At 53.4% G+C, this 22,707-nt stretch overlaps 3 protein-coding genes across 8 annotated transcripts in view; 2 read left to right on the top strand and 1 right to left on the bottom strand.

The window, feature by feature from the left end:
- Nucleotides 1–1,388: 1,388 nt before the first annotated feature.
- On the bottom strand, nt 1,389–10,516 carry setdb2 (SET domain bifurcated histone lysine methyltransferase 2). The gene is made up of 10 exons (XM_030353257.1): nt 10,236–10,516; nt 9,586–9,696; nt 9,396–9,491; nt 8,932–9,110; nt 8,278–8,487; nt 6,272–6,597; nt 5,414–5,586; nt 4,273–5,324; nt 4,073–4,161; nt 1,389–1,705 (listed from the first exon to the last, which is right to left on the bottom strand). Exons 1-10 carry the CDS (start codon nt 10,252–10,254, stop codon nt 1,477–1,479), a joined length of 2,484 nt encoding a protein of 827 aa, XP_030209117.1. The 5' UTR covers nt 10,255–10,516; the 3' UTR covers nt 1,389–1,476.
- Nucleotides 10,517–12,222: 1,706 nt separating this feature from the next.
- On the top strand, nt 12,223–18,201 carry LOC115542123 (uncharacterized). Of its 5 annotated transcripts, none has more exons than XR_003976466.1 (8): nt 12,223–12,524; nt 12,892–13,011; nt 13,991–14,220; nt 14,976–15,110; nt 15,471–15,664; nt 16,283–16,356; nt 17,421–17,538; nt 17,964–18,143. XR_003976466.1 is itself a non-coding variant. In XM_030354255.1 (8 exons), the coding sequence occupies exons 1-8, from the start codon at nt 12,335–12,337 to the stop codon at nt 18,119–18,121; spliced, it is 1,185 nt and encodes a 394-aa protein (XP_030210115.1). In that variant the 5' UTR covers nt 12,225–12,334; the 3' UTR covers nt 18,122–18,201. The 5 variants fall into 5 exon arrangements, 3 of the variants coding, with proteins under 3 accessions (XP_030210116.1, XP_030210117.1, XP_030210115.1); XR_003976467.1 differs by having other exon boundaries at nt 17,387–17,538; nt 17,964–18,028; XM_030354255.1 differs by having other exon boundaries at nt 12,225–12,524; nt 17,455–17,538; nt 17,964–18,201.
- A 382-nt stretch (nt 18,202–18,583) lies between these two features.
- The window catches only part of f7l (coagulation factor VII, like), an 8,722-nt gene continuing 4,598 nt past the window's right edge, over nt 18,584–22,707 (top strand). Inside the window, exons 1-3 of one of the 2 annotated variants that reach the window (XM_030354254.1) lie at nt 18,584–18,769; nt 20,171–20,337; nt 22,701–22,707. The exon at nt 22,701–22,707 is cut by the window's right edge and continues 15 nt beyond it. In XM_030354254.1, coding sequence (XP_030210114.1) covers nt 18,676–18,769; nt 20,171–20,337; nt 22,701–22,707 — 268 coding nt within the window. In that variant the 5' untranslated portion in view covers nt 18,584–18,675. Of the gene's footprint in view, nt 18,770–20,170; nt 20,338–22,697 lie in introns of both variants that reach the window. The other variant, XM_030354253.1, reaches the window with a different exon arrangement.

The following is a 22,707-nucleotide window of genomic DNA, read 5'->3' as shown; positions in this document are numbered from 1 at the left end:
GTCTCTGGGGGTGAATGGAGGAGTGGGCTGGCCTGGATGCTGGGCTTCTGCGTGATGATTGGAGGGTCTGCGAAAGACTGAGTTGCCGTTTGATTGACAGCAATTTTGAACCATAAAAAGTCGCCGGAGCTCTTTCTAATCCTCAATCCGATCGATTTCGTAAGCGATGTGAAAGACAACTGAAACCTATTTCTTGATATTTTCTTGGCGAAATTGCATGACAATTTTCATCGTACATTTCACACACTTATACACACAATTCCTTGTTTCAGTTTAACAGAATTCCCACATTTCCTTGTTCGAGTTTAATGTCACTTTGGTAGTTGGCCATCACTTTGATTCAGGGAGCCTTAGGTCTGGATTTAAGTCCTGTATTCAGATCAGGACCTGCAGGGTGACAGATGAAAACTGTGATTCCTTGGTGTTCCTTGAAGACATGGAGTTGGGCAGTGCAATGCCTCAGCTTTACAGAGTGTTCTCATTAGTGGCAACAGTTGGAGCTACATCTGCAGGTGTAGAAAGGAGCTTCTGTTTAAAGCGGCTCAAGTCCTACACCCGTAACACAATGGGCCAAGGCTGTTTAAGCAGCCAGCTCTCCTGGCCATTGAGGGGACACTGGTCAAGTCACTGGAAAAGACAGCTAGTTGGTATGACAGGGTCACAGCGCATTCCCTTGAAAGGGAACAGAGAGAGGAATTGACATATGAATAAATTCACAATTGATATGATGTAGGCCGAAAATGAGCTTCCCCTCTTTGAAAGACCAGCAGCTACCACTGGTGCAATTTCACTTTAATTGTTGCAGAATTTGTATATTTATTTTGAGTGAATTGAAGTACACGTTAAACATAGTTGAAATGAAGCACAAAAAGTATTGAAGTAAAGTATTCGTATGCTTAAAATATATTTGCAATACCCTGAAGAATACAAAATTTCACCTGGGTATTTGAATGAAGGATTATTAAAACTAAGAAATTATTAAAATCAGCCGACTCACTAACTACCACAGCCGACTCACTAACTACCCCGGCCGCCTCACTAACTACCACAGCCGCCTCACTAACTACCACAGCCGACTCACTAACTACCACGGCCGACTCACTAACTACCACGGCCGACTCACTAACTACCCCGGCCGCCTCACTAACTACCACAGCCGCCTCACTAACTACCCCGGCCGCCTCACTAACTACCCCGGCCGACTCACTAACTACCCCGGCCGCCTCACTAACTACCCCGGCCGACTCACTAACTACCCCGGCCGACTCACTAACTACCCCGGCCGCCTCACTCTTCTAGTCATAATCTCACTCTACAGTAACCCTAACAAGTGGGCGGCGGTCCCATGGTGTGGTCAGACAGACAGACAGACAGACAGCAGACCGGTCGACTGTAGAAACCTTTTAATTCAACGTGGGATCGTAGAAAAATGTAAAAAAAACAACGGTTGGTTCTGGTGAACGGTGTGATGTGACGTCACGCCTCTGGCCCGCAGACACCCTCGTGCACTCCCTCGTGCACGCCCTCATGCACGCCCTCATGCACGCCCTCATGCGCGTCACACACTTCACAAACCGCCTGGTTGCCGTTGGTGACACCCTCGCAGTCCTCATGCCCACACTGGCACGCCACTTCCTGTCCTTGAGAAGAACTTCCTGTGTCCGGAGAGCACTTCCAGGTGAGCTCGGTGCCGGCCTTGATCACTCTACAAAACAAACAAACAAACAAACAAACAAACAACAACATGTCAACACTAAGTGAACAGGCACTAACAGGTCCTGGTGAACAGTCACTAACAGGTGAACAGTCAGTAAGGTGAACAGGCACTAACAGGTGGACAGCCACTAACAGATTGACATTCACTAACAGGTCCTGGGTAACAGTCAGTTACAGGTCTTGATGAACAATCACTAACAGGTGAACAGTAACTAACAGGTCCTGGGTAACAGTCACTAACAGGTGGACAGGCACTAACAGGTGGACAGGCACTAAGAGGTGAACAGCCACTAACAGGTCCTGGTGAACAGTCACTAACAGGTGAACGGTCACTAACAGGTGAACAGTCACTAACAGGTCCGGGGTAACAGTCACTAACAGGTGGACAGGCACTAACAGGTGAACAGTCACTAACAGGTGATCAGTCAATAACAGGTCCTGGTGAATAGTCACTAACAGGTCCTGGTGAACAGGCAATAACAGGTGAACAGTCACTAACAGGTCCTGGGTAACAGTCACTAACAGGTGGACAGGCACTAACAGGTGAACAGTCACTAACAGGTCCTGGTGAACAGTCACTAACAGGTGAACAGTCACTAACAGGTGAACAGTCACCAGTCACTAACAGGTGAACAGTCACTAACAGATCCTGGGTAACAGTCAGTAACAGGTGAACAGTCACTAACAGGGGAACAGTCACTAAAAGGTCAACAGGCACTAACAGGTCCTGGTGCACAGTCACTAACAGGTGCACAGTCACTAACCTGTCCGTGGTAACAGTCACCAACAGTAGAACAGTCACTAACTGGTCCTGGGTAACAGGCACCAACAGGTGAACAGTCACTAACAGGTGACCAGTCACTAACAGGTCCTGGTGAACAGCCACTGACAGGTGAACAGTCACTAACAGGTGAACAGCCACTAACAGGTCCAGGTGAACAGTCACTAACAGGTGAACAGTCACTAACAGGTCCTGGTGAACAGCCACTAACAGGTGAACAGTCACTAACAGGTGAACAGCCACTAACGGGTCCAGGTGAACAGTCACTAACAGGTCCTGGTGAACAGTCACTGACAGGTCCTGGTGAACAGTCACTAACAGGTGAACAGTCACTAACAGGTCCAGGTGATCAGTCACTAACAGGTCCTGGTGAACAGTCACTAACAGCTGAACAATCACCAGTCACTAACAGGTGAACAGTCACTAACAGATCCTGGTGAACAGTCACTAACAGGTGAACAGTCACTAAAAGGTCCTGGTGCACAGTCACTAACAAGTGAACAGTCACCAGTCACTAACAGGTGAACAGTCACTAACTGGTCCTGGGTAACAGGCACTAACAGGTGAACAGCCACTAACAGGTCTAGGTGAACAGTCACTAACAGGTGAACAGTCACTAACAGGTGAACAACCACTAACAGGTCCAGGTGAACAGTCACTAACAGTTCCTGGTGAACAGTCACTAACAGGTGAACAGTCACCAGTCACTCACAGGTGAACAGTCACTAACGGATCCTGTTGAACAGTCACTTACAGGTGAACAGTCCACTAACAGGTGAACAGTCACTAAAAGGTGAACAGTCACTAAAAGGTCCTGTGCACAGTCACTAACAGGTGAACAGTCCACTAACAGGTGAACAGTCACTAAAAGGTGAACAGTCACTAAAAGGTCCTGTGCACAGTCACTAACAGGTCCTGGTGAACAGTCACTAACAGGTCCTGGTGAACAGTCACTAACAGGTGAACAGTCACTAACGGATCCTGTTGAACAGTCACTAACAGGTGAACAGTCACTAAAAGGTGAACAGTCACTAGAAGGTCCTGTGCACAGTCACTAACAGGTGAACAGTCACTAACAGGTGAACAGTCCACTAAAAGGTGAACAGTCACTAAAAGGTGAACAGTCAGTAAAAGGTCCTGTGCACAGTCACTAACAGGTGAACAGTCATTAACAGGTGAACAGTCACTAACAGGTGAACAGTCACTAACAGGTGAACAGTCACTAACAGGTCCTGGTGCACATTCACTAACAGGTGAACAGTCACCAGTCACTAACAGGTGAACAGTCACTAACTGGTCCTGGGTAACAGGCACTAACAGGTGAACAGTCACTAACTGGTCCTGGTTAACAGGCACTAACAGGTGAACAGTCACTAACTGGTCCTGGGTAACAGGCACTAACAGGTGAACAGTCACTAAAAGGTCCTGGTGAATAGTCACCAACAGGTCCTGGTGAACAGGCACTAACAGGTCCAGGTGATTAGGCACTAACAGGTGAACAGTCACTAACAGGTCCTGGTGAATAATCACTAACAGGTGAACAGTCACTATGAGGGGAACAGGGTGTCCTCTGACCTGGAAGTGAAGAAGGCAACCAGGGGGAAGGTGGGGTCCTGGGTGTCCGTGAAGACACTCTGGGTGAAGAGGTTCGGACGGCAGCTATGCTGTAGAGAGAGAGAGAAACCAGTAGGGACCAGTATAGACCAGTAGAGACCAACAGAGACCAGTAGAGACAATTAGAGACAGTATAGACCAGTAGAGACCAGCAGACCTACGTTTAGGAAGCGAGCCACATTGCCCTCCTTGGTGGCATCCAGATAGTAAACGTCTTCCTCCTCTCTCTTCCTCTTCCTCACTGGTGGAGCCCTGAACCTGTGCTCAGCGGTCGCCACGGCAACTGGCTCCTCCCGCACGGCTGATTGGCCGGCCCCATTCAGGGGCTCTGGGTCCAGGTTCGGCTGGGTCTCTTGGGTCTGGTCCTGTAGGGTCTGGGTCTGTAGGGTCTGGTCCTGTAGGGTCTGGGTCTGTAGGGTCTGGTCCAGTAGGGTCTGGGTCTGTAGGGTCTGGGTCTGTAGGGTCTGGTCCAGTGGGGTCTGGTCCTGTAGGGTCTGGTCCAGTAGGGTCTGGTCCAGTAGGGTCTGGTCCAGTAGGGTCTGGGTCTGTAGGGTCTGGTCCAGTAGGGTCTGGTCCAATAGGGTCTGGGTCTCTTGGGTCAGGGTCTCTTGGGTCTGGTCCAGTAGGGTCTGGGTCTCTTGGGTCTGGTCCAGTAGGGTCTGGGTCTGGTCCAGTAGGGTCTGGTCCAGTAGGATCTGGGTCTCTTGGGTCTGGTCCAGTAGGGTCTGGGTCTGTACGGTCTGGTCCAGTAGGGTCTGGTCCAGTAGGGTCTGGGTCTGTAGGGTCGGGTCCAGTAGGGTCTGGGTCTGTAGGGTCTGGTCCAGTAGGGTCTGGGTCTGTAGGGTCTGGGTCTGTAGGGTCTGGTCCAGTAGGGTCTGGGTCTGTAGGGTCTGGTGCTGTAGGGTCTGGTCCAGTAGGGTCTGGGTCTGTAGGGTCTGGGTCTGTAGGGTCTGGGTCTGTAGGGTCTGGGTCTCTTGGGTCTGGGTCTGCAGGGACTCTTGGGGGGCTATGGGAGGGGTCAGGCGGGGCGTCTCTGACGGTCCCTGGATGACCGGGACATGCAGCGGGGCTGCGGTGGGCGGGGCTCCGTCTGTCAGGGGCGGGACCAGCCACTCAGTGATTACCTCCACGTCGTCGTCGGACGGGAGCTCCGCCCCCAACCCCCCCGGGGGCGGAGCCTGCTCTGGGTCACGCCCCTTCCTCAGGACCAGCCCTGAGAGCGAAAGGCAGAGGGAGGTTGATGGTTTCCATGGTAACAGGACCCCACACCCAGCGGCAGGGAGGGGGGGTCGCTCCTCTTACCGGCGTAGGTGCAGATGAAGGTGCCCTGGTCCAGGTCGTCACGGCAACGCACTCCCCAGCCCCCGTGGGCGGAGCCCTGGAACACCTGGAGGCGGACCCTCACCCCCCGCTGGGCCAGACGGTTCTGACAGCGCGCCCGCTCACAGCCGCACCAGGGGCCGCACTCCACCAGCCTGCAGCACACAGGAGACCGCTCACAGCCGCACCAGGGGCCCCACTCCACCAGCACCAGGGGCCCCACTCCACCAGCACCAGGGGGCCCACTCCACCAGCACACAGGAGACCACTCACAGCCGCACCAGGGGGCCCACTCCACCAGCACCAGGGGGCCCACTCCACCAGCACACAGGAGACCACTCACAGCCGCACCAGGGGCCCCACTCCACCAGCACACAGGAGACCACTCACAGCCGCACCAGGGGGCCCACTCCACCAGCACACAGGAGACCACTAAAGGCAGGGTGAGGCTACACCACAACCTGCCCCTAGGGGCAGGTTGTGGTGTAGCCTCACCCTGCCTCTAGGGGGCGGGGCAGGCTGTGGTGTAGCCTCACCCTGCCTCTAGGGGGCGGGGCAGGCTGTGGTGTAGCCTCACCCTGCCTCTAGGGGGCAGGTTGTGGTGTAGCCTCACCCTGCCTCTAGGGGGCGGGGCAGGCTGTGGTGTAGCCTCACCCTGCCTCTAGGGGGCAGGTTGTGGTGTAGCCTCACCCTGCCTCTAGGGGGCAGGTTGTGGTGTAGCCTCACCCTGCCTCTAGGGGGCAGGTTGTGGTTTAGCCACACCCTGCCTTTAGTGGGCAGGTTGTGGTGTGTCCTCACCCTGCCTTTAGTGGGCAGGTTGTGGTTCATTGCTGGCCTCACCCTGCCTCCAGGGGGCGGGGCAGGCTGTGGTGGGCGTAGCCCCCCGCCCCGGCGGTCCGCCCCCGGCAGGCGCAGCGGGCGGCGTCCTCGCAGCCGTCCTCGCAGTCGCAGCAGGTGTGGAACAGCGCCGGCGGCGACAGGAAGCAGCCGTGCGGCCAGCGGTCTTTGCGGTAGCGGAAGTCGCGGGGCCGCTCCCCGGCCGCGCCCGGGCACAGCTCCACCGGGGCGGGCTCCAGGCCGCGGCTCAGGTCCAGCTCCGGGAGGCGGGGCCCGGCCGCGAGGGGCGGGTCCAGCCGCACCGCCGCGTTGAAGGTGAAGAACTCCACCTGGTGGCGCAGACAGGGCGTTGCACCACCTGTAGCTGGGGACCACACCTCCACCTCTACCTGGTCTAAACACACCTCCACTCCACCTGGTGGCGCAGACAGGGCGTTGCACCACCTGTAGCTGGGGACCACACCTCCACCTCTACCTGGTCTAAACACACCTTCACTCCACCTGGTGGCGCAGACAGGGCGTTGCACCACCTGTAGCTGGGGACCACACCTCCACCTCTACCTGGTCTAAACACACCTCCACTCCACCTGGTGGCGCAGACAGGGCATTGCACCACCTGTAGCTGGGGACCACACCTCCACCTCTACCTGGTCTAAACACACCTGCACTCCACCTGGTGGCGCAGACAGGGCGTTGCACCACCTGTAGCTGGGGACCACACCTCCACTCCACCTTAACCTGGTCTAAACACACCTCCACACCACCTTTACACCACCTCTACCTGGTCTAAACACACCTCCACATTACCTTTACACCACCTCTACCTGGTCTAAACACACCTCCACACCACCTTTACACCACCTCTACCTGGTCTAAACACACCTCCACACTACCTTTACACCACCACCACCACCTGGTCTAAACACACCTCCACATTACCTTTACACCACCTCTACCTGGTCTAAACACACCTCCACACCACCTTTACACCACCTCTACCTGGTCTAAACACACCTCCACACCACCTTTACACCACCTCTACCTGGTCTAAACACACCTCCACACCACCTTTACACCACCTCTACCTGGTCTAAACACACCTCCACACCACCTTTACACCACCTCTACCTGGTCTAAACACACCTCCACACTACCTTTACACCACCTCTACCTGGTCTAAACACACCTCCACCTCACCTTTACACCACCTCTACCTGGTCTAAACACACGTCCACACCACCTCTACCTGGTCTAAACACACCTCCACACTACCTTTACACCACCTCTACCTGGTCTAAAAACACCTGCACACCACCTCTACCTGGTCTAAACACACCTCCACACCACCTTTACACCACCTCTACCTGGTCTAAACACACCTCCACACTACCTTTACACCACCTCTACCTGGTCTAAAACACCTGCACACAACCTTTACCTGGTTTAAACACACCTACAGTTATAACCTGGTCTAAAAACAACTGGTCACTAATATAACCTGGACACTAATATAACCGGTCTCTGTTAACTAATGTAACCAGTCTCTGGTCACTAATATAACCGGTCTCTGTTCACTAATATAACCGGTCTCTGTTCACTAATATAACCGGTCTCTGGTCACTAATATAACCGGTCGCTGGTCACTAATATAACCGGTACCTGGTCACTAATATAACCGGTCGCTGGTCACTAATATAACCGGCACCTGGTCACTAATATAACCGGTCGCTGGTCACTAATATAACCGGTCGCTGGTCACTAATATAACCGGTACCTGGTCACTAATATAACCTAGACCTGGTCACTAATATAACCGGTCTCTGGTCACTAATATAACCGGTACCTGGTCACTAATATAACCGGTACCTGGTCACTAATGTAACCGGTCGCTGGTCACTAATATAACCGGTCTCTGGTCACTAATATAACCGGTCTCTGGTCACTAATATAACCGGTAGCTTCTATGTGAGGACGCTGGTCCTGGTTGCTATGGTAACACCGGCTCTCACCTGCAGGACGTCGTAGCTCTCTGTGGCGAACAGGAAACGCATCACGTCGTCATGACTACGCAGGCAGAGTCCACAGGGGGTGACGTAGACGAGGTCCTCTGAGGTCACTTCCTGCCCGCCGAGCCTCCTGAAGCCACAGAGCTGGGGCACCTTCAGGGGGTTCTGCCCCCAGAAGGGCTGGTTGCACCTGGGCAGGCTGGGCACGCAGGCCTGGGGGGGCACATGACCACCACATGACCGCCACGTGATGGACACATGACCACCACATGACCGCCACGTGAGGGACACATGACCACCACATGACCGCCACGTGATGGACACATGACCCTCATGTGATGGACACATGGTCGTCACATGACCAGCACATGACTGTCACATGACCACCACATGACCGCCACGTGATGGACACATGACCACCACATGACCGTCACATGTCCAGCACATGATCGTCACGTGACCAGTACATGACGGTCACATGTCCAGCACATGACCGTCACCTGACCAGTACATGACGGTCACATGACCAGCACATGATGATCACATGACCAGCACATGATGGACCCATGATGGTCACGTGACCATCACATAGGATGCAGTAATACCATGGGGATGTTTTGCGGTGGGGTTACCGCGGTGACGTTATAAAGCCGTTACCTTGGTGCACTGGTGTGGCTGGTAGAGGACCTGAGGGCCAGACACATGCTCCTCCTGCTGGTCAGCAGACAGCACCTCCTCCTCCACCTCCTCCTCCTCCATCTCCTCCATCTCCTCCTCCTCCTCCACCACCTCCTCCTCCTCCACCTCCTCCTCCTCCTCGGAGGTGTTCAGGAGCCCTGGAGACAACAGGAGGAGAGAACAGATTAGAGCCGCAATACCACAGAGGGTCCATGCACTCCTTCTACCTCCTCCTCCACATGGAGGTGGATCAGTACTCCTCCTCCTCCACCCGACACACAGAGGTTGGAGGGGGTGGAGGAGTACTGATCCTCCTCCACCTGGAGGCGAATCACTACACCTCCTCCCAACACACAGAGGGAGGAGGTGGAGGAGCTTGTGTAGTGATACACCACCTCCTCCACCCGACACACAGATGGGGTGTAGAGCTGAGTCCTTCAGACCTGTGTTGATGACATCATGGATGGGGGAGGAGTCAGCAGTCCCGGGGGTTGACCCCGCCTCCACCAGCCGCACCAGCCTGAGGCCCTGGACATAGTCTATAGAGATAGAACACACAGAACATATAGAACAGACAGTCAGACAGGTAGATATGAGGACAGACAGACAGACAGACAGACGGACAGCAGGTACCTGTGTGCGTGGCGGTCTGGCCCTTCAGGCGGCCCCGCAGTGCCTCAAGGTATCCACACACTCTGTCCAGAACCCCGTCCACATCTGACCGCTCCCAGAACACCCGTGCCACTGAGGACACACACACACACACACACACACACACACACACACACACACACTGAGGGCCTGCTCCCAGATTCACATACGATGAAATGTTCCAGGAGATGTTATTAGTGAGAGTAGAGGTCCACCAGAAGAGGAGACGTTAATAGTGAGAGGTCCGTCTCACCAGAGATGTTATTAGTGAGAGGTCCATCTCACCAGAGATGTTATTAGTGAGAGGTTTGTCTCACCAGAGGAGATGTTATTAGTGAGAGGTCCATCTCACCAGAGATGTTATTAGTGAGAGATCTGTCTCACCAGAGATGTTATTAGTCAGAGTAGAGGTTCACCGGAAGAGACGTTAATAGTGAGAGGTTTGTCTCACCAGAGGAGATGTTATTAGTGAGAGGTCTGTTTCACCAGAGGAGATGTTATTAGTGAGAGGTTTGTCTCACCAGAAGGGGAGACGTTAATAGTGAGAGGTCCGTCTCACCAGAAGGGGAGATGTTATTAGTGAGAGGTCCGTCTCACCAGAGGAGATGTTTATATTGAGAGATTCTTCTCACCAGAAGCCTTCTGGTCCATGTCTCTCAGGTCCTGATCTCCTCCTGAAGGTGTACTGAGTGCCGGTCGAGGTCTTCCCCGGTTCTCCGAGAACAGCGTGTGTTGTACTCAGCTTTTCATTCATTTGCCACTATTTTACCCACAATACCTCCGGTTTACTTTTTACTCCCCACAATGCCCCGCGTTGTTATTGTCCCGCTGTCCTCATGGCGTCATCCACGCGTCAACCGCTCCCGCCAGTTCCGCTATTTTGCCTTATTTAGTTAACTCCCTACGGTTCCCGTTGCCCACTACGGCAACGGGAAAGGCACAAACGCGAAAACGCGTTTGTGTTTGAGCCTTCCCTGACCCCGTAGTGGGCGTGTTTTAGGCGCAGTTATGAAATGAGCACAAAGCGCATCTTACATATTCTCCTTCTGCCCCTCTTTCTGCTCTTAAAGGAGTGTAAACCCGCCGTGACACTCGGAGCGGACTGTCCATGTTGGGTCACCTCCTTCAGGAGTCACTTTAACTTAAAGGATTAACTTAACCCGTCCACCACTTAAGATCTCGCTTAATATTAAAGCATCTGCCGACACCTGGAGTTGAAGGTGAGATCGTACTCTCATTATGGGTGTTTATTCAATTTTTTATAGCATTTTATTCTACTGTCACTTTTATTATGATCGTTATAATTATGATTATAATTATGATGATTAATATTAGTAGTTATTCATATTTTTGTTGTTGTTGTTATTATTATTATTATTATTATTATTATTATTATTATTATTATTATTATTATTATTATAATTATTATTATTAAGTTTATGCTGCCGGTGTTACTACGAATTCTAAGATCCACCGGAAAGTGTGATCCCAGGGGGCGTGTCTTTCTTTTCTTGATACAAACGTTAATTCTAAACAGCATTTTACACAGTTGCCTACTATAGGCAATGCTCAAAGGTAAATAAACTAATTAAACACTGACTGTAGCTTTTTATGGGGAAAGATGCAACGGTGATGGACCGTACTAAACGCCCTATCCATTGTATGGGTCTGTTAAATGCTAATAAAATCAAATATATTTATTAAGCACATTGCAAATAACAAGGTGAAGGGGTGGGGGGAGATTTTATGTTTTATTTATGTTTTTGTTATAATGCACACCGTTTTATCGACTTCATGCCAGTCTACTTCAAACTCGTGCTGCTTGCATGTTGCAGAAAATGTGCAACAGCGCCCCATGGGGTCAGACTTTTCGGTGGGTCGCAGAATTCGGTGTAACACCGGTATGTTATTATTATGATTGTGTTGTTGAAGTGAGCTGTGTGACCAAAACACAAGAAATCGGTCAAATCTGCAATGTTAGTCAATCGATCACTGGTTATAAAAAACCTGTTATAAAACACTGGTTATGACACACTGGTTATGACACACTGATTATAATAACACGCTGGTTGTGACACGCTGGTTAGAGCACACCCTATACGATCAGTTAATATTGACCAACATTAGCAAGAAAGCCAGTACCTTGTCTATTTGTGTATTTGTATATTTATACTCATATTGCTGTCCTATTGTTATCTTCACCAGAATGGCCAACAGCTCCTCCTCACCTGAACTCCTCCTCTCTCTCCCCCTCACCTGAACTCCTCATCTCTCTGTCCTACTCACCTGAACTCCTCCTCTCTCTCTCTCTCTCTCTCTCTCTCTCTCTCTCTCTCTCTCTCTCTCTCTCTCTCTCTCTCTCTCTCTCTCTCTCTCTCTCTCTCTCTCTCTCTCTCTCCTCCCTCTCCCTCCCCCTCCCTCCCCCTCTCTCCCCCTCCCCCTCTCTCTCTCTCTCTCCCCCTCTCCCCCTCTCCTCCCTCTCCCTCCCCCTCCCTCCCCCTCTCTCCCCCTCCCCCTCTCTCTCTCTCTCTCCCCCTCTCCCCCTCTCCCTCCCTCCCCCTCTCTCTCTCTCTCTCTCTCTCTCTCCTCCCTCTCCCTCCCCCTCCCTCCCCCTCTCTCCCCCTCCCCCTCTCTCTCTCTCTCTCTCCCCCTCTCCCCCTCTCCCTCCCTCCCCCTCTATCTCTCCCTCTCTCCCTCTCTCTCTCTCCTCCCCGCTGTGGAGGGGGGTGTGATGGGGCTGGCCGTGCGGGGGGCGGTGGGCGGGGCTCTGTGGGGGCTGGCGGCGGGCGACGCCCTCTCCATGCCCGTCCACTGGTACTACGACGTGCGCCACATCCACCGCGACTTCGAGGGCTGGATCAGCGGTCTGAGGGCCCCCCGGGGCCGGCACCCCTCCAGCATCCTAGCCCTGTCCAACCCCGGTACGTTAACCTTAACTAGGTTAACCTGGTTAACCTAGTTAACTATAACCCTGTCCAGCCCCCGGTATGTTAGCCTTGTTAAGCTGGTTAACCTAGTTATTATAGACTAGTTAACCTAGTTATGTTAGCCTAGTTAACCATAACCCTGTCCAACCCCGGTATGTTAGCCCTGTTAAGCTGGTTAACCTAGTTATGTTAGCTTAGTTAACCTGGCTAACCTAGTTATGTTAACCTAGTTAACCATAACCCTGTCCTACCCCGGTACGTTAGCCTAATTAACCTAGTTAAGGTAGTTCTCCTAGTTAACCATAAACCCTGTGCAGCCCTGATGGGTAGTTACCTGGTTAACCTGGTTAGTGGTCCCCAGCGGGCAGCGGGCGGTCCTCCTGGTCCCCGGCGCGGGGCGGACCGGACGTGGTCGGGACGGTCATCCTTCACGACAAGCTGGCCTTCTGGAGGAAAGGGGGGGGCGTCCACTACCACCAGGGTCTGTCTGTCTGTCTGTCTGTCTGTCTGTCTGTCTGTCTGTCTGTCTGTCTGTCTGTCTGTCTGTCTGTCTGTCTGTCTGTCTGTCTGTCTGTCTGTCCGTCTGTCTCTCTCTATGATCTCTCTCTGATCTCTCTGTGCTCCTCTGCTCTGGTCTGGTCTGTCTCTCTCTGATCTCTCTGGTCCTCTGGTCTGTCTCTCTCTGATCTCTCTGTGCTCCTCTGCTCTGGTCTGTCTCTCTCTGATCTCTCTGTGCTCCTCTGCTCTGGTCTGTCTCTCTCTGATCTCTCTGTGCTCCTCTGCTCTGGTCTGTCTCTCTCTGATCTCTCTGTGCTCCTCTGCTCTGGTCTGTCTCTCTCTGATCTCTCTGTGCTCCTCTGCTCTGGTCTGTCTCTCTCTGATCTCTCTGTGCTCCTCTGCTCTGGTCTGTCTCTCTCTGATCTCTCTGTGCTGCTCTGCTCTGGTCTGTCTCTCTCTGATCTCTCTGTGCTCCTCTGCTCTGGTCTGTCTCTCTCTGATCTCTCTGTGCTGCTCTGCTCTGGTCTGTCTCTCTCTGATCTCTCTGTGCTCCTCTGCTCTGGTCTGTCTCTCTCTGATCTCTCTGTGCTCCTCTGCTCTGGTCTGTCTCTCTCTGATCTCTCTGTGCTGCTCTGCTCTGGTCTGTCTCTCTCTGATCTCTCTGTGCTGCTCTGCTCTGGTCTGTCTCTCTCTGATCTCTCTGTGCTCCTCTGCTCTGGTCTGTCTCTCTCTGATCTCTCTGTGCTGCTCTGCTCTGGTCTGTCTCTCTCTGATCTCTCTGTGCTCCTCTGCTCTGGTCTGTCTCTCTCTGATCTCTCTGTGCTCCTCTGCTCTGGTCTGTCTCTCTCTGATCTCTCTGTGCTGCTCTGCTCTGGTCTGTCTCTCTCTGATCTCTCTGTGCTCCTCTGCTCTGGTCTGTCTCTCTCTGATCTCTCTGTGCTCGTCTGCTCTGGTCTGCTCAGGCATGGCTGCCGGTGACAACACGCTGAATGCGCTCTGTGCTCTGCGTGCGGCGCTGGTCCTGGCCCAGGGCCCGGACCCCCCGGGGGGCCCCGGGGCCCGAGGGGCCGTGCTGGCCGACTACGTGGCCTTCCTGACCGCCCCCCGCACGCACAACGACACCTACGCAGAGTCCTTCCACCGCAGCTTCTACTCGGACTGGAGGGGACCCAGACCCACCTCCCCGGACCAGGTAGGACCCGGACCGGACCAGACCAGGACCCCACCCAGACCCCACCCAGACCAGACCAGGACCCCACCCAGACCCCACCCAGACCCCACCCAGACCAGGACCCCACCCAGACCCCACCCAGACCAGGACCCCACCCAGACCAGGACCCCACCCAGACCCCACCCAGACCAGATCCCACCCAGACCAGACCCCACCCAGACCAGGACCAGACCCAGACCAGACCAGACCCCACACAGACACCTAGACCCTCCCCTACTGGGAGCTGTCCAGTACCACCAGTCTGTTCCTTGTTGTACTGGTTGTACTGGTTCTGCTGGTTGTACTGGTTGTACTGGTTGTACTGGTTCTACTTGTTGTACTGGTTCCACTGGTTTTACTGGTTGTACTGGTTTAACTGGTTGTACTGGTTCCACTGGTTTTACTGGTTCCACTGGTTCCACCGGTTCCACTGGTTCTACTGGTTCCACTGGTTCTACTGGTTCTATTGGTTCCACTGTTTCTACTGGTTCCACTGGTTTTACTGGTTGTACTGGTTCCACTCATTGTACTGGTTGTACTGGTTCCACTCGTTCTACTGGTTCTACTGGTTCCACTGGTTCTACTGGTTCCACTGGTTTTACTGGTTGTACTGGTTCCACTCCTTGTACTGGTTCTACCGGTTCCACTGGTTTTACTGGTTCCACTGGTTTTACTGGTTCCACTGGTTCTACTGGTTCCACTGGTTCCACTGGTTCTGCTGACGTTTTGTTCTCCAGGTCCTGGAGTTCGCGGAGCAGAGGTCTGAGAAGCTGATTGGCTCGTCGCCCGACAGCCAGCTGGACGCCATTGGCTGCCTGCCCATGGTCATCCCCTTTGTGCTGCTGTCGGCCTCGGCCAATGAGGATCAGGCGGTGAGGCCGCGCCCCCACGCCCCGCGGGTGGGCGGGGCTGAGCTAGGGCTGCTCTATTATGGAAGAACGATTATCTTCTTCATATACAAAATGTCTGAGCATGTTTCTGAGCCCCGTCTGAGCCCCGTCTGAGCCTGTGTCTGAGCCCCGTCTGAGCCTGTGTCTGAGCCTGTGTCTGAGCCCCGTCTGAGCCTGTGTCTGAGCCCCGTCTGAGCCTGTGTCTGAGCCCCGTCTGAGCCTGTGTCTGAGCCCCGTCTGAGCCTGTGTCTGAGCCCCGTCTGAGCCTGTGTCTGAGCCTGTGTCTGAGCCTGTGTCTGAGCCCCGTCTGAGCCTGTGTCTGAACCTGTGTCTGTACCCCAGGTGGCGGCGGCGGTGGCCATGGTGCGGCTGACCCACCCCCACCCCGGGGTGCCGCGCTATGTGGAGCTGTACGCCCGTGCCCTCCACGCCACGCTCCACGGGGCCAGCCTGCAGCACACCGCCCGCCGGGCCCTCGGCGGGCCCCTGCTGGACGCCTGGGGGGCCTGCGGGCCCTACAGCCGGCAGGCGGCCGGGTGAGGGCCGCCCCTAGCGACCACCGGCTCCGCCCCTAGCGACCACCGCCCCCCCCCCACCATCACCCGACAACGCCCCCTAGCAACACCCGGCACCGCCCCTAGCAACAACCAGCTCCGCCCCATAGCAGCACTCAGCACCGCCCCTAGCAACACCCGGCACCGCCCCTAGCAACACTCAGCACCGCCCCTAGCGACACCCAGCACCACCCCTAGCGACACCCAGCACTGCCCCTATTAACACCCAGCACCGCCCCTAGCAACACCCAGCACCACCCCTAGCAACACCCAGCACTGCCCCTAGTAACACCCAGCACCGCCCCTAACAACACCCAGCACCACCCCTAGCAACACCCAGCACTGCCCCTAGTAACACCCAGCACCGCCCCTAGCAACAGCCGGCACCACCCAGCACCGCCGCCGGCAACCAGCATCAACCCCTAGCAACCAGTACCGCCCCCCTAGCAACCAGTTCTGTCCCCTAGCAACCATTACAGTCCACTAGCAAGAGATTACCTGGTTTTAAAGCGTCTGTGTGTGTGTGTGCGCGTGCTTGTGTGTGTGCGTGTGCGTGTGTGTGTGCGTGTGTGTGTGTGGGCGTGTGCGTGTGTGTGTCAGGTTGGCCCCTGAAGAGAGGCTGGGGGTTCATCAGAAGGCTGTGGAGACTCTGGGCATGGCGTGCTACACGAAAGGTACTGTCTGCCTCTCTGCCTCTCTGCCTGTCTGTCTGTCTGTCTGTCTGTCTGTCTGTCTGTCTGTCTGTCTGTCTGTCTGTCTGTCTGTCTGTCTGTCTGTCTGTCTGCCTGCCTGCCTGCCTGTCTGTCTGTCTGTCTGTCTGTCTGTCTGTCTGCCCGTCTGTCTGTCTGACCGTCTGTCTATCCGTCTGTCCGTCTGTCCGTCTGTCCGTCTGTCCGTCTGTCTGTCTGTCCGTCTGTCTGTCTGTCTGTCTGTCTGTCTGTCTGTCTCTCTCTCTCTACTGTGTATTACAGGGGTTGGTTCAGTTTTTCCAGCCAGTAGGTGGCGGGCCAGAACAGTATAAAAGGCTACTTCAAGGAACTGATTAATGAAAGTGCATCTGGAGCTGCGACGCAGGCCCGTCCGCTGGCTCAGTCATGGTTTCCATTAACTCCTTCTCAGCCCCTCGCAGCTTCCGCGTGACCGTGACGCGTGTGTCTCTAACCTTCTGGGAGTAGCAGCACGATGTGATACAATTAAGTTCAAAAAAGGTTGTGAAAAAAGAAAAGTTCACTGTATCCGGCCCTTCACATTTAAGATAGACAGATATAGATAATGATGTTCCAAAACAAAATAAATAAATAAAATAACCGTGTAAATTCAGAATAATCTGGCGGGCCAGTAATGGCCCGCGGGCCGCCAGTTGCTGACCCCTAATGTATTATTATGCAGACCTCTGAGTACAATGCAGTACTCTACTGTGTAGTACTGTGTGTACTGTGTACTTTATAAAGTACCGATGGACCAATAGGAGCTCAGCAGCTTGTTCTATCTGACCAATAGGAGCGCTCAGCAGCCTGTTCTATCTGACCAATAGGAGCGCTCAGCAGCCTGTTCAATCTGACCAATAGGAGCGCTCAGCAGCGTGTTCTATCTGACCAATAGGAGCGCTCAGCAGCGTGTTCTATCTGACCAATAGGAGCGCTCAGCAGCCTGTTCTATCTGACCAATAGGAGCGCTCAGCAGCCTGTTCTATCTGACCAATAGGAGCGCTCAGCAGCCTGTTCTATCTGACCAATAGGAGCACTCAGCAGCCTGTTCTATCTGACCAATAGGAGCACTCAGCAGCCTGTTCTATCTGGCCCATGAGTTCCACGGAGACTTTAAGGGCGGAGTCCTGGCCAACACCAACTGTGGAGGTAGGTCACATGACCGGACGTCACGTGACCGGTGTCAAATGACGTCACATGACTACTTTTGTGTGTGTGTGTGTGTGTATGGGTATGTGTGTAGTGTGTGTATGTTTGTTTAGTGTGTGTGTCTGTGTGAGTGGCTGATATGATTATTGATGTGTTATTAAATTGATGTTTTTTGTTGTTATTATATTGATGAGTGTGTGTGTGTGTGTGTGTGTGTGTGTGTGTGTGTTGTTATATTGATGAGTGTGTGTGTGTGTGTGTGTGTGTTATTATGTTGATGAGAATGTGTGTGTGTGTGTGTTATTATGTTGATGAGAATGTGTGTGTGTGTTTGTTATTATATTGATGCGTGTGGCTGATGATAGCGGCTACGCTAGGCTAACGCTAGCCTACGCTAGGCTAACGCTGCTGACTGCGTGTTTCAGGGGAGAACTGCAACCGCGGGGCGGCGCTGGGGGCCCTGCTGGGGGCCCGGGCCACCTACTGCGGGGGCCCCCTGCCCCAGGCCTGGAGGGACGGCCTCCCCCACGCTCTGGACTACATCCCTCGCATCCTTGAGGCCTGGGGGGCCGGGGGCCCCTAGGGGGGGCCGGGGGCCCCCAGAGAGGGCCTGGGGCCCCGGGGGTGGAGGAGTCCTGGGGCTCCTAGGGGGGAGGAGTCTTGGGGCTCCTAGGGGGGAGGAGTCCTGGGCCCCTACGGGGGGGGAGGAGTCCTGGGCCCCTACAGGGGGGGAGGAGTCCTGGGGGCCTGGGGGGGAGGAGTCCTGGGCCCCTACGGGGGGGGAGGAGTCCTGGGCCCCTAGGGGGGGGAGGGGTCCTGGGCCCCTAGGGGGGGAGGGGTCCTGGGTTGTTGATAAACAGAATGTATGTATGTAATGTATCATCTTTAATCCAATGCAATAAACAACGCTGTTGGATCCCGTCGTCTCAATAAAGTTCTTCCTGGTGAACGAAGCCCTCCTCTGACCTGTTGGTGTGTGTGCGTTGTGTTACGCTGATCCAAAAGAGGTGTTGTGCGTGTGAGGGAAGGTGGTTACACAACAGCGTGTGCGCTGAGCCCGGCGGGGTCAAAGTGTGTGTGCGTGACGGCGGGTGTTTGTGTAGCGGTCGGCCGCTCTCCGACCACACTAGAGGCGTCATGGCGTCAAGCGGCGAGCGATCTGTCCGGAGCCGTCTCCTCGAACTCACCCTGCTGCTGTCCTGGCTCAGCTGCTGCCCCGCGCTGCCGCACGGTGAGTGGCTGCTCCTCTCCTCACTCCTCACCTCCTCACCTCACCTTCTCCTCACTCCTCACCTCCACACTCCTCTCTCCTCACTCCTCTCCTCACTCCTCTCCTCCTCACTCCTTACCTCCTCACCTCACCTCCTCTCTCCTCACTCCTTACCTCCTCACCTCACCTCCTCTCTCCTCACTCCTTACCTCCTCACCTCACCTCCTCTCCTCACTCCTCACCTCCACACTCCTCTCTCCTCACTCCTCTCCTCACTCTCACTCCTCTCCTCCTCACTCCTTACCTCCTCACCTCACCTCCTCTCTCCTCACTCCTCCCCTCCTCACTCCTCTCCTCACTCCTTACCTCCTCACCTCACCTCCTCTCCTCACTCCTCACCTCCACACTCCTCACCTCCTCACTCCTCACCTCCTCACTCCTCTCCTCACCTCCTCACTTCTCATCTCCTCACCTCCTCACTCCTCACCTCCTCACTCCTCTCCTCACTCCTTACCTCCTCACCTCCTCTCCTCACTCCTCACCTCCTCACTCCTCACCTCCTCACTCCTTCCCTCACCTCTTCCTTCACCTCCTCACCTCCTCCTTCACTTCCTCCCTCCTCACCTCCCTCCTCACTCCTTCCCTCACCTCCTCCTCATCTCCTCCTTCACCTCCTTCACCACCTCACCTCCTCACCTCCCTCCTCACCTCCTCACCTCCCTCCTCACCTCCCTCCTCACCTCCCTCCTCACCTCCCTCCTCACCTCCCTCCTCACCTCCTCACCTCCTCACCTCCCTCCTCACCTCCTTACCTCCTCACCTCCCTCCTCACCTCCCTCCTCACCTCCCTCCTCACCTCCCTCCTCACCTCCCTCCTCACCTCCCTCCTCACCTCCTCACCTCCCTCCTCACCTCCCTCCTCACCTCCTCACCTCCCTCCTCACCTCCCTCCTCACCTCCTCACCTCCTCACCTCCCTCCTCACCTCCTTACCTCCCTCCTCACCTCCTCACCTCCCTCCTCACCTCCCTCCTCACCTCCCTCCTCACCTCCTCACCTCCTCACCTCCCTCCTCACCTCCCTCCTCACCTCCTCACCTCCCTCCTCACCTCCTCACTCCTTCCTTCACCTCCACCTTCACCTCCTTCACCTCCTCACCTCTTCCTTCACCACCTCCCTCCTCACCTCCCTCCTCACCTCCTCACCTCTTCCTTCACCTCCTCCCTCCCTCCTCCCTCCTCACCTCCTCCTTCACCTCCTCACCTCTTCCTTCACCACCTCCCTCCTCACCTCCTCCCTCCCTCCTCCCTCCTCACCTCCTCACCTCCTCCTTCACCTCCTCACCTCTTCCTTCACCACCTCCCTCCTCACCTCCTCACCTCCCTCCTCACCTCCTCACCTCCTCACTCCTTCCCCGGCCCAGGGGGAGTGTTCGCTAGCAGGAGGGATGCCAGTGCGGTGCTCCTTCGTTCGCGTCGGGCGAACTCCTTCCTAGAGGAGGTGAAGACGGGCGACCTGGAGAGGGAGTGCCTGGAGGAGCGCTGCTCCTACGAGGAGGCACGGGAGATCTACCAGCTCCCTGAGCCCCTGGTACGATAGAACTGGTGTTGGTAACTAGCAGTACTAGTGATTACTCACTGCTCCTACGAGGAGGCACGGGAGATCTACCAGCTCCCTGAGCCCCTGGTACGATAGCACTGGTGTTGGTAACTAGCAGTACTAGTGATTACTCACTGCTCCTACGAGGAGGCACGGGAGATCTACCAGCTCCCTGAGCCCCTGGTACGATAGCACTGGTGTTAGTAACTAGCAGTACTAGTGATTACTCACTGCTCCTATGAGGAGGCACGGGAGATCTACCAGCTCCCTGAGCCCCTGGTACGATAGAACTGGTGTTGGTAACTAGCAGTACTAGTGATTACTCACTGCTCCTACGAGGAGGAACGGGAGATCTACCAGCTCCCTGAGCCCCTGGCACGATAGCACTGGTGTTGGTAACTAGCAGTACTAGTGATTACTCACTGCTCCTATGAGGAGGCACGGGAGATCTACCAGCTCCCTGAGCCCCTGGTACGATAGCACTGGTGTTAGTAACTAGCAGTACTAGTGATTACTCACTGCTCCTATGAGGAGGCACGGGAGATCTACCAGCTCCCTGAGCCCCTGGTACGATAGCACTGGTGTTAGTAACTAGTAGTACTAGTAATTACTCCCTGCTCCTATGAGGAGGCACGGGAGATCTACCAGCTCCCTGAGCCCCTGGTACGATAGAACTGGTGTTAGTAACTAGTAGTACTAGTAATTACTCACTGGTAATACTAGTGTAAGTGGCTCTGAGCAACTGGTAATACTTGTGTAAGTGGCTCTGAACAACGGGTAATACTAGTGTTAGTAACTAAAAGAACAACTGGTAATACTAGTGTAAGTGGCTCTGAGCAACTGGTAATACTAGTGTTAGTAACTAAAAGAACAACTGGTAATACTAGTGTAAGTGGCTCTGAACAACTGGTAATACTTGTGTTAGTCAACCTGAACAACGGGTAATACTAGTGTTAGTAACTAAAAGAACAACTGGTAATACTAGTGTTAGTGGCTCTGAACAACTGGTAATACTTGTGTTAGTCAACCTGAACAACGGGTAATACTAGTGTTAGTCAACCTGAACAACGGGTAATACTAGTGTTAGTAACTAAAAGAACAACTGGTAATACTAGTGTAAGTGGCTCTGAGCAACTGGTAATACTTGTGTTAGTCAACCTGAACAACGGGTAATACTAGTGTTAGTCAACCTAAACAACGGGTAATACTAGTGTTAGTAACTAAAATAACAACTGGTAATACTTGTGTTAGTCAACCCGAACAACAGGTAATACTAGTGTTAGTCAACCCGAACAACGGGTAATACTAGTGTTAGTCAACTTGAACAACTGGTAATACTAGTGTGAGGATAATGATGATGATGATAATGAGTATGATGATGATGAGTATGATAAGGACAATGAGGATGATGATAATGAGTATGATGATGATGAGTATGATGAGGATAATGATGATGATGAGGCTGATGATGATAATGAGTATGATGATGATGAGTATGATAAGGACAATGATGATGAGGATGATGATAATGAGTATGATGAGGATAATGATGATGATGAGGTTGATGATGATAATGAGTATGATGAGGATAGTGATGATGATGAGGTTGATGATGATAATGAGTATGATGAGGATAGTGATGATGATGAGGCTGATGATGATAATGAGTATGATGATGAGTATGATGAGGATAGTGATGATGATGAGGCTGATGATGATAATGAGTATGATGAGGATAGTGATGATGATGAGGCTGATGATGATAATGAGTATGATGAGGATAGTGATGATGATGAGGCTGATGATGATAATGAGTATGATGATGAGTATGATGAGGATAATGATGATGATGAGGCTGATGATGATAATGAGTATGATGATGAGTATGATGAGGATAGTGATGATGAGGCTGATGGTGATGAGTATGATGATGAGTATGATAAGGACAATGATGATGAGGATGATGATAATGAGTATGATGAGGATAATGATGATGATGAGGTTGATGATGATAATGAGTATGATGAGGATGGTGATGATGATGAGGCTGATGATGATAATGAGTATGATGAGGATAGTGATGATGATGAGGCTGATGATGATAATGAGTATGATGATGAGTATGATGAGGATAGTGATGATGATGAGGCTGATGATGATAATGAGTATGATGATGAGTATGATGAGGATAGTGATGATGATGAGGCTGATGATGCTAATGAGTATGATGATGAGTATGATGAGGATAGTGATGATGATGAGGCTGATGATGATAATGAATATGATGATGATAATGAGTATGATGCTTCTAATGATGATGAGAGGCTGATGATGGTGTCACTCTATTTCAGAAGGCCTTCT

The sequence above is a fragment of the Gadus morhua genome, chromosome 4 (assembly GCF_902167405.1).
Source record: "Gadus morhua chromosome 4, gadMor3.0, whole genome shotgun sequence".
NCBI classification, from domain to species: domain Eukaryota; kingdom Metazoa; phylum Chordata; class Actinopteri; order Gadiformes; family Gadidae; genus Gadus; species Gadus morhua.
This window is presented reverse-complemented; position numbering and strand designations above follow the sequence as displayed.

Coding starts and splice junctions, on each gene's coding strand:
- LOC115542123 (XM_030354255.1), top strand. CDS start 12,335: ATGGGGCTGGCCGTGCGGGGGGCGGTGGGCGGGGCTCTGTGGGGGCTG. Junction 12,525..12,891: donor CCTAGCCCTGTCCAACCCCG/GTACGTTAACCT, acceptor AGTGGTCCCCAG/CGGGCAGCGGGCGGTCCTCC. Junction 17,539..17,963: donor GGCCAACACCAACTGTGGAG/GTAGGTCACATG, acceptor TGCGTGTTTCAG/GGGAGAACTGCAACCGCGGG.
- setdb2 (XM_030353257.1), bottom strand. Junction 5,587..6,271: donor CCCCGCCCCCTGGAGGCAGG/GTGAGGCCAGCA, acceptor TGTGTGCTGCAG/GCTGGTGGAGTGCGGCCCCT. Junction 5,325..5,413: donor CTTCATCTGCACCTACGCCG/GTAAGAGGAGCG, acceptor TTTCGCTCTCAG/GGCTGGTCCTGAGGAAGGGG.